The 11,167-nt window shown below is 31.7% G+C and overlaps 1 protein-coding gene and 1 long non-coding RNA gene across 3 annotated transcripts; both read left to right on the top strand.

Moving 5' to 3' along the window:
- Nucleotides 1-5,482: 5,482 nt before the first annotated feature.
- Nucleotides 5,483-6,848, top strand: LOC145117674 (uncharacterized). The gene is made up of 2 exons (XR_013712738.1): nt 5,483-5,810; nt 6,102-6,848. It is a non-coding gene; the product is annotated as an uncharacterized LOC145117674 (long non-coding RNA).
- A 240-nt stretch (nt 6,849-7,088) lies between these two features.
- LOC145115686 (spermine synthase-like) lies at nt 7,089-8,659 on the top strand. 2 transcript variants are annotated; one of them, XM_079052038.1, is made up of 8 exons: nt 7,089-7,354; nt 7,457-7,501; nt 7,573-7,649; nt 7,825-7,872; nt 7,955-8,061; nt 8,160-8,231; nt 8,321-8,384; nt 8,486-8,659. In XM_079052038.1, the coding sequence occupies exons 1-5, from the start codon at nt 7,201-7,203 to the stop codon at nt 8,042-8,044; spliced, it is 414 nt and encodes a 137-aa protein (XP_078908164.1). In that variant the 5' UTR covers nt 7,089-7,200; the 3' UTR covers nt 8,045-8,061; nt 8,160-8,231; nt 8,321-8,384; nt 8,486-8,659. The 2 variants fall into 2 exon arrangements, with proteins under 2 accessions (XP_078908164.1, XP_078908163.1); XM_079052037.1 differs by having other exon boundaries at nt 8,160-8,384.
- Nucleotides 8,660-11,167: the final 2,508 nt, after the last annotated feature.

Here is an 11,167-nt window from a genome sequence, read left to right as displayed (position 1 = left end):
ATAAAATATGCATATTCTAAGGATTCTTGTATTAAAACCCACACTTTTCTTAAGAGCAAAAGCAAAGTACAAAAGGTGGAGTGTTGACTTTTCCATAAAGCAAAGACACAAGCTAACTCCCATACCCACTCCATGACACCCTCAGTCACTATTCACATCAGCCTTGTCCACTCATTGTACTCTCACCTTTCCCCCACAATTTTCCTTAAACCCGTACACAAAGAGAAACTTTACTACTCATTCTCCCTAGATAACAAACACTTCACCTAAAAGCAAATACACTTTTCTTTCTCTCATTTTCTCTCCAAGATTTCGAGATTCTCCAGGAGTTTTGAGCCTTTCACCCTCTTTTGGTAAGTAAATTTCATCCTTCACCTTATTATCCCATACTTCTTCACTCAAGTCATGGATTTCTCACACAAATATCGTCATATTTGTTGCTAGATCTTCAAATCTTCAAGTATCTCCCAAGTGTTCTTGACTTGGAAACCTCTCTTCTTCCACCTTCATCTCAGGGAATAACTCAAGGTGAGTTCATACCCCCACATTTTCATGTTTTCTTCAAGTTTTAGGGGGAGAATACAAGTTAAAATACCAAGAACTTAACTAAACTCAAACATCATCTTTCAACAGGAAAGTTTAGTTCCATTCACGGACTGTTTTGACCATATTAAACTTAATATCTTTAAAAATTGTTTAATATTAAAATATTTCAGGTTTGTACCTTTAAAATGAGTACTTGCACATCTCCATACTATTTTTCTACAATTTATGGTGAGTTTTACAAAACTGCCTAGCATTTCAGAAACAAATTCGGACCAGTCTGTGAATATGAACATTTTCACACAAGTTGGGGACTTCTAAAAATCATAATAAAAATTTTAAATAAACTAGACACATTTTATAAACTCTCAGAGCTTACGGATTCAGATTTCGACTTCGTATGATGTTTCTATGATGTTTTCAAAATAGTGCAGAAAGGTTAAAAACTAGTTACATAGCTTACAATATTAACAACACTTTGTAGTATGTTGAGCAAAGTGCATAACAATAAGTTTCTAAATGTTGGATGCATTCTTGTTAGTTTATCATCATAAACAGAAATTAGTCATTCATGATAAGGTTTTTCCACTTATTTCGAACACATATAATAAACTACAATAAGTATAGTTTATGGATTTTACGATAAAAGCACACTACAGAAAAGGTTTTACTCTCAAAACAAATGGGTTTTTCAAATACTTCATGATAAACTATAATAGTAATAGTTTATGGATTTGATATCACTAATTTATTTCATAAAAGGTGATTTCACTTCCACCACGGAAGAGGTTTTATACTTAAACTATATGTAAACTAGTTAACGTAAGTTGTGAGATAATTCTTCCATCGTACTCTTAGAGTACGGGTTCAAATTCCTGTAAGTTATAACCAGAGTCTCTTGTAGGAAGAGCGTGATAATTGTGTATAGATGTATATTGGGATTGACACCCCACACCTCGCTGCTAGCTACAGCCGGACCTACAGGTCTACGGGTGACAAGAGTCATAGGATCTTGACGTCTGAAAAATGTTGTTGCTGGTTAATTCTCGTTATAGTATGGTTATAACGACTCACATAGGGAGTTAACAATCTTTCAAGTTTACAGGGAAAATTCTACTTTGAAAAGGGGTTTTATCTATTTAAAACTACAAACACGTTATAAGTACAAAACACACATATATTCTCGGTCTTGGGATTTAGGACTACATGACTTTTATAAGGAAAATATTGGATTTTCTTTGGAAACACATCACTATTATGAACATTATAAGTACAAAACACACACATATTCTCGGTCTTGGGATTTAAGGCTACATAACTTTTTATAAGGAAAATATAGGATTTTTCTTGAAATATACATCATAAAGTACCAGGTTTAGACAAAATGGCTTTCATGATATTAAAACTACGTTTCAGCTAGAATTGTTAGACTTCAGCTATAATTGCTAAGTGTACATGTTAGAGTTATATATGAATTTAGTCGCAATCGACTTAGAATTGGTGGGCCCGCCTTACTTCTTGTTCCTTGTTTGGTTGTGGACCTAGGGCAGACCCATTATATTCGACAGTTTATTTAACTTAAATTTTATATAACTTATATACACTGGGTGATCATAGAAGGAATCTACGGGTCTTTCTAGGGTACATTATTGCATAACATAGAAGTGTTCATTTCACACTTAATAAAGAAAATATTAAATTTTCTGGAATCATACTCTATCGCTTTTACAAGGAAAACAGCTACTTTCTCAAATAAAACTCTTATGAACTCACCAACTTAATTGTTGACACTTTTCAAAACTACTTGTATTCTCAGGAAACTAGTGAAATAGGTAATCAACAGCTTTTGAGGATGGGACGTTGAATCGTGAAACATTTCATTTTGTCATCATAGTGTAATTGATTTGAAACATGTAAACACATACTATGCTGTAACTTTTTCAATTATATTTATGATGGTTGTATTCACTTTGAGCACTATTATACTCGTTGTTGTGATACTATAAATGAAGTCCTCCACCCCCGGACGTTTCTGCCATCCTTGGTTTGGGGGTGTGACAAAGATGCTCAATTTTCATTTCTGTGTGTCTTTGGTGTTGAAGAAGAAGGCCAAATGATAACTATTCGATTGGGGCTGACTTTAAATTTCCCAGCCTTCTATTATGAAATCATGAATTCATCTGAAGGGTTTGCTTTTAACTTTTAATCATCAAATCAATATCATTTTTTCATTAGTGATTACCATTTTTTGCTTAACAGGGTATGTTACTTACCTAAAGAGGCTTATGATGAAGCAATTTCACAGCTTGATACTTTGAAGGACGAATCATACAAAGATACTACTTTGATTATGCAGCTTCTAAGGGACAATGTCACTGTTTGAACATATGATATTACAGAGGAATGAGGTTAGTTTGTTTTATGTGTTTTTTGTTCTTTTAATAACTTACAATTATTATTTTAGTCTTTGGATTATGTTTTTGATGCTACAGAATATTCACACAAACACGATGGTAGTGGCAGATCTGGTGGTCTGATTGACAATGTAGAGGTTGGTGATTCATTTTAATTTTAGTTTTTGATTAAGTTTTAATTTGATTTATGATTCTATTGTAAAAAAATCAGAGAAGGGAATATGTGAATAGAGAATGTGGTGTTGGTTATAGAATTCGAAGTGGTTGCTGATGGACAGTTTGGTGAGTATGAAAACATTGAAAAACATTTACCTGCATTCCTTATAACTCTCTATAAACAAATGTTTGAATAGATGAATCTTTTCTTTATCTGTTGTTTTTGCTTGGTATAGGAAATTGAGCTTCAAAAGGAGAAAACCAATGGTTACAAGTTAGACAAGCACATGTTTTTTTTTGTCAGTATGTTTGATGAAATTAACAACTTCATGACAGTTCCAAATGAGTTGGTACATCCTGAAATCAAGCCATAAGAACAGAAGATCCTATTGTCTTTCTTTTTCAATACTATCTATGTGATTGACAATTTCCCCATTGTTCCATGTCAATCAACTTTTAATGTACCAAGAATGTTTTGCATGGATTTGAATATTATAAATACAAATGAAATACAATGACCCATGCAGAGCATGGGTAACTACGCTAGTTTCAATAAGATTTATATAAGTTTTGTTTTTCTGACATATATACTAAATATATGAATATCACGTAAGCTCTAGCATCTATGTAATCGGTAAAGGGACCAATTTGTTTTGTATTCTTTCACAGACATCAAATACGTTTGAACCGACCATGGTTTGAAGATCTCATAAATGATCACCACGATTTTATTTGTGTTTTACATATGATACGAAATGAAAAGTACACTACAAGAAAAATCCTAAATAGCTACGAAATCTTGCTACAGAATGGAAATCCATAGCTATTCTATTACAGAATGTGCTACAAAATGGCTTTTCGTAGCTATTTTGCTATGGAATGGCTACGAAGTTACATTCCGTAGCTAAACTAGTAATAACTACAAAAAGTTACTACGTAATCAAAATCTGTAGATATTTTACTATAGAATATGCTACAAAATGGTTGGTCGTAGCTATTTTTGTAGCGAAATAGCTACGGAGTTGCATTTCCGTAGCTAAATCTTGAATTGTTGCTACAAAATCAAAATTTGTAGCTATTTTACTACGAAATATACTACATGGCTGTTGGTTGTAGCTAGTTTGCTATGGAACTTGTTACGTAATCCACTTTCGTAGTTAGTTGGCTACAAAATCGGTTACGGAATAAAAATACATAGCTAGTTTGCTACATAATATAAATTCGTAGCTACTTTAGGACGAAAATTTGCTACACAATAAAAATCTATAAATAATCTACAACGGAACTTTAACAGAAAGGTTAACTGTTGTTATTTGTGTATCTAAGTTGTTTATGAATTTGCAAAATAGCTACAGAATCTAAATCTATAGCTATGTGGCTAGGGAATATTTCGTAGTCAATTAGTTACGGAATATACTTCCGTAGTAAAATATAAAAAAATATTTGACCAAAAAAATAAATTATTGTCTTTAATTGTGTTATGATTTTTAATTATAATTTAATTATGATTAATAAAATTATTTACATATTATTATAAGTTTTTATTTATTCTTATTATCATTATTTTGTTATATATTATTAATATATATATATATATATATATATATATATATATATATATATATATATATATATATATATATATATAAAATACGGAACAACATTTTAAAAGTAACTTTTTCCATTTTGGATTTTAGCCACAATAATTTTAGTTTATTGACACTTTTAGTTTCTATGTTTGTGCGTTACAGTTTTACACCCCCCCCCCCCCCCCCCCACACACACACACTAGATAGTATATACATATAAAAGCACATATTGATTTAAGAAACAATATACCTGTTTATGAGTTTGGCCACAGATGTTTTCAAACTTTTCAAATGTTGCACTTTAAACTTTTGGGAGTTCAGAGTTTGGGCACACAATTTCTAAAATTTGGCAATTTATTGCCCAGTACTTTGTTGAGATTGCTACTGACTTTTTCCCTTAATCAGATTACTATGAGGGTGTTTGGCAAAACTTTTAAAATGACTTTTTATCTTTTTCTTTCTGAAAAAGTCAAAAAGTTTAAGAAGATGTTTGGGAACTCTAGAAGTTCTTTTAAAATAACTTTTTGGTAAGAAGAAAATACATCCTTTTAAAAAGTCACAAAATGGTGTCTTTTGATGACTTTTGGGTTTTTAAAAGGTAAAAAGCTAAAAGGTATTCCAAACATATTTTAAAACCATCTTTTGGCAAAAGAAACAAGTCAATAAGGGCTTTTATGAAAAGGACTTTTGAAGTAAAAAAGTTTAGCCAAACACACCCTATACATTGCTTTTACGTTGCTTGACTTCCAACGTTTCCACATTCCCCCATCCTTTCACACTCTCTCTCTTTCCCCTGAACATGAAATTTCTGATACTAACCTCCGACTGCCTCTGAATACTCTATCGATTATCGTCCCAGTCGTTGGCGTCAGGGCGCGACCACTGACTGAAAGTCGGCCATGGGCCCATGTAAAACGAGGATCACCGGTGATGCCCAACAAAAGCCCATCAGAAGAGAGCTTCGACTGATTTTCATTTTTAGGCCCTACCGTCACCACCAGCGCGCCACCATCTGTGTCGTCTCCACTGACTACTCAAATATGGCGGCGATGAACTTTGTTCGTATCGACGCTGCCAAGATAAAATCAATTAACGATCTTGCTGCCAGGTATCCCGTTTTCTCTATTTTCTATGAATGAATCGAAGTTAAGTCTCTGTTTTTCTTTCGAAACTTATCAATTTCTTTTATGAGCTATTGATTATAAAAGAATACAGTTCTTGCAACTTCCAAAACACTTCAATTAAGCATGAAGATAAGGTTTCATTCATTAGGGTTTGTTCATCTAAAACCCACCCCATTATTGCTTACAACCAATTGCAATCACCAATTCCAGATCAAAAAGTCTCAATTTCTATTCGTTTTTTATTATAACCTTATGATTCATTGGATTTTGGGTAGAAGCTGTTACGATTTCAAGACCTAGCCATCATATTCGGAAACTGCCACTCTACATTCAAGGTAAGCAATGATTTCATGCCCTAAACCTCATTCTTGATCTATATTTTAAGCCCTAAACCTTGGTCTTCCATTTCAGTAATTACAAGAACTTGATTGTTTTGGTCAGTAATTTGATATCATTTTCTTTTGTTTTGATCATATGGATGGTGGCAACAATGCATGTGAAAGCTGATATGAGGAAAATGACAAGCTGAACACCAGTAACATATGGATTTTGTTGTCAATTGTTTGGGTTTGGTTATTAATTTCACAATACTCATCAAATTAAAATGTTACAACCCCTTATATGCATTGAAATGAGCTTCCATTAACTTTATAATCTCTTTTCTTATCTTTAGCTTTATTTGCAACTCTTGTGATATGAATTCAGGATTACAGATCAGATAAAAGGGGACAGTGGATAGTTAACCAAATAATGAGGAACTATAGAAGTCGTATAGAATGTATGGGGGATATACAAAGGCTAAATGCATCTTTTCTTGCAATTTATATGTCACTAATTCTACCGGAAGAAGAGAAGGAAAAACAGAAGCAATTGATGGCATTATTGGATAAACATGTTACAAAAGAATGGCCTGAAGCTCGATTGTTTCCTTATGGATAATGTGCAAATATTGACAAAGCATAGATTTTGTTGAAGCTTCCTTATATTTTGAAATTTGATAATCTTGGGAATGTTCAAGTAAATTGGTCTTTTTAGGTTCTATTTTCAAAACAAATTCAATCAATCTCATTATCTTAAACATGAATCCCAAAATTAAGAAAAACATCATAATTTTTCAGTTCTCAAAATCTCAAATTTTTTTCAAAACAGAATATTGTGATTGTTGAATTTGATGTCCATGTGTCTTCGCAAGATTCCCCCCCCCCCCCTTTAGTCTAACCTTTTAAGCCTTTCATGTATTCTATATCTATCCTATTATAAAAGTTGTTGATTTGTATTGTTTCATGTTCATGTTATATGTGGGTGTAGAAATTTAAAGTGTCAGGTCCATATTTTGGTGTTAGAGGCTGAAACTGGAGAAGGAAAAGAGAATCTATGGAGGGAGACGCATGGAGAGACTTGGAAGTCCAGAGAAGTTTGGATGGGAGGGTGAATGAGCCGTCTTGTTGCCTGAAAGCAAGAGCTTTCCCTGTTGATTCAGAGCTTGAAGCCAATTGTCATGCAACAGTTGTTTCTGGATGGTTCTCTGGTAATCATCATGTCATTTGAATCATCAGAATCATGAATCATGAATCATGAATCATGTGGTTACTGTTTGAGATGATCATCATTATGTTGTTAATTGTTGCAGATAAAGGTGGCAAAAGCATGTACTTTAACAACCCCATGTGGCCAGGTAATTTAAGCTAGGGTTCATATATGTTGAATATGCAACCTGAGTTTCCTTTTGTGAATAATAAATATCAGGAGAAGCACATTCCTTGGAAGTAGAAAAGATTTTGTTCAAGGAAAAATCAGAGTACCAGGAGGTTGTAGTTTTTGAGGTATCACATGGATCAGCCCTAGACTCTAGTACTAAAACTAGAGAATAACATGTTAATATTATATATAATATGCTGAAGTTGTTAAATTATTGATGTGCATTCTGTAACATATGGGAAAGTTCTTGTTCTTGATGGCATTCTTCAGATGACTGAGAAAGATGAATGTGCATATCAGGAAATGATTGCCTATCTTCCCCTTTGTTCCATTGAATCCCTAAAAAAGGTAACTTTAACATCAAGATAAAGTTTGATCATATCTCTTTATTTCCATGCTTGTTAATATTGGATGGTGTGTATGTATGCAGGTTCTGGTTGTGGGTGGTGGGGATGGTGGAGTTGTAAGGGAAATTGCTCGCCACAGCTCTGTGGATTTAATTGATATATATATGAAATAGATAAGATGGTTATAGATGTATGTGGATAGATAAAATTTCTTAACTGTAAGTAACCAATGTTTTGTTACATGCTCATCATGTATATGTAATTCTTTGTTTGTAATTGTAATTGTAGGTAAGTAAGAAGTATTTCCTGAGTTAGTTGTTGGTTTTGAAGATCCTCGTGTTCATCTTCATGTCGCTGATGGTAATTTCCAGATCCCATGACATGCTTTTTTTTCTTTATTTGTCTTTAAGTTTGAGATTTGATATTGTGGAATTTGGAAAACTGTTGAGTTTATCCGGAAGACGCCAGAAGGAAAGTATGACACCATTATTGTTGATTCATATGATCCTGTGTGTAAGTTTGTATTGTTTCACTTATGATCATGAATATTCATACATCATCACAATATTTTGTTTTGAATGTTAGTCAAGTTGTTTATAAATTTGATTTTGCAGGTTGTGCCATTTTTATTGAGCATCTATGGTTGTTTGTGTGTTTGTGGTGGTTCAAATATGAATTGTGTGACAATATTTGTAATAAATATTCAGTTTTGATGATTAGGAAACCATGTAAAACGATTTTCAATTATGTATATATCTATAAAAATCAATGTATCGATTAAAATTAAATTTATTGCATTTTTATATATTTCAACGAATATTATAAATGGAAATTGGATTTTGTTGAATATTTTTATCGTTATGAATATGTTTTGGAACCTATTTTTCCTATGGAACAAACGGCTACGGAATTTGCTACGGAAGAAATGGCTACGGAATTTGTTACAGAACAAATGGTTACGAAATTTGCTATGGAACAAATGGTTATAGAATTTACTACGGAACAAATGGTTACGGAATTTGTTACAGAACAAATGGCTATAGAATTTGTTACAGAACAAATGGCTACGAAATTTGCTACACACCCCATTGTTACAGAATTGTTATGGAAGTATGTTGTAGTTAAATTGCTACGGAATAAACGTCGTAGCAAAACTGCTACGAAACTATAATTTTGTAGCTAAACAGTTTGCTACAAGGAATATACCTACGAAATCTTATTGACAAATTCCATAGCAATTTCTGTAGTTATTTCGGTTTAGCTACAAAATTTTTCCGTAGCTAAATAAAAATTTTCCTGTAGTGTTATAACATGTTATTTAAATCCTAAACGACCAAACAGTTAAAAACAAAAATTATAATTAAAAGTTGGATGTCCATTATTTAAATTTCAATAACCCATAAACACCATGTAGTTTGGGGCACGTAGGCACTCTCTTTTTCCTTTAAAAAAAGCATATACAAATTAAATGACCTAATTCTTCATGTTTGAAATATTATTTAAGCTTATCTTGCCAGTAAATTATATTGTCTGCCCCATGCTTAATTTGCTTCATATTTTTTATAAATCCAAATTTGGTGGTCATTACCTTATTATATTGAGACAGAAAACGATCTTAAATTTAAATAGTCATAGAATGGTAGATTTAAATCAAATATGATCCACATACACTATTTAATCTAAGATAATCAAACTTGTCTCATAAGATACGTACACGAAAATATATCTTGACATATTTTCGGCCTCAATTTAAAATAGAAGACACATATCTTAAATAGCCATAAATAAAGTCTTGACAATATATTTGACGAAAACAATATTGACAAAAAATTAATTCTATAGTCTCTTTATTTAAACATTAGTTGCGTTTTTCTAAACATTAATATGAATCATGAACAAACGTATCTAATCTAATAATATTCATGTTTAATTAAACATAAGGACATTTTTCTTTCATTTTAACACAAGGACATTTTTTTCATTATAACATTTTAACTATCATTTAAGAAATAACGAAAATTACTACCAAGTTCAAAGCTTTGTTAGGTTGAAATACTTTCAAATTTTCGAAATATTTAATATTTTGGGGAAAAAAATTGTCTTTCAAAAACATTTTTTTTCCAAAAATTATTTAGAAACTTGTAAAAAATTTTGAAATTTCAAGAAAAAAAATTTCAAGATTGTTTATACAATTCTAAAGTATAAGTTTTTTATATCTTCTATAGATTTTTTGTGGTAACCCCTATTTTAGAAGGGGAGAGAGGAGAGAGGGCATTGGTTGTGGCATCAATTTCTTTGTAACAACCACAATTTTAATGAAATACTAGAAATAAAAACATTATGACATCTTTTCTATCCAAAAAGAATCTATAATCAAATTTATTTGATTTATCCGGTAATCAAACCGATTAAATCGAACTTTCATTACAAAATTCCAGTTAATATATAAATATTAGAGAAACGATTAAACTGAAACAATTAATCGAAACCCCACAAAACTAACCGTAACAAAAGTTTACATAAAGTTATCTATCTATTCATGAAAATTAATTAATTATAATGATGTTAACAAAAAAACTAGAGCTATATTTCTGTAACCTAACCATTGACTGGAATTTTGAAAGTCAATTGGATTTCACCTTTGTGCACTGTGGTTGAAAACTAAGCAATTCTTTTATTTTAAATTTCAGCGTAAATTACACAAATGGTCCCTTATATTTAGGTTAGTCTGTGTGTTTGATCTTATCTTTTTTATTTTTTAATTCGTACACTTTATTTTGGTGTGTATTTCCATTTTATTTAACATGACAAAATTTCACAAATAGACCCTATGATTTTCTCTAAAATAGCATTAATGAAACATTTTTTGTATGTTTGGTCTATTTGGACAAAATTTTGCACCTCAATGGTCTTTATGACTAACTTTATCAACAAATTATGTTAAATGTTGTAAAATGACGAAAACATTTTTCGTTTTTATTTTTTATATTTATTTAAATCTCCATTTAATTTAAAGTTAAAAGAAAATATTAGACCCACCCACCTCATCCCTACTAATACCATCCTCCAAATTTCTCTCTCTCACACACACACACTCTCTCTCACACACACACACTCTCTCTCATACACATCTTTTTCACTCCCTTCTAGACATATTCCCTCCCCCACTCATTCACTCCCTCTCATCCTAATAGACATTACTTCATCCTCCTCACTTCTTCACGAGCAACTCATACCATATACATGCACATACTAAATCCAAAAAACATACATACTTCTTCACCTGCTCCTAAAAC

This window comes from Lactuca virosa, chromosome 5 (assembly GCF_052849685.1).
Source record: "Lactuca virosa cultivar CGN04683 chromosome 5, Lactuca_virosa_CGN04683_v6, whole genome shotgun sequence".
NCBI lineage: Eukaryota > Viridiplantae > Streptophyta > Magnoliopsida > Asterales > Asteraceae > Lactuca > Lactuca virosa.
This window is presented reverse-complemented; position numbering and strand designations above follow the sequence as displayed.

Coding starts and splice junctions, on each gene's coding strand:
- LOC145115686 (XM_079052038.1), top strand. CDS start 7,201: ATGGAGGGAGACGCATGGAGAGACTTGGAAGTCCAGAGAAGTTTGGAT. Junction 7,502..7,572: donor TAACAACCCCATGTGGCCAG/GTAATTTAAGCT, acceptor AATAAATATCAG/GAGAAGCACATTCCTTGGAA. Junction 7,650..7,824: donor AGGAGGTTGTAGTTTTTGAG/GTATCACATGGA, acceptor TGTGCATATCAG/GAAATGATTGCCTATCTTCC.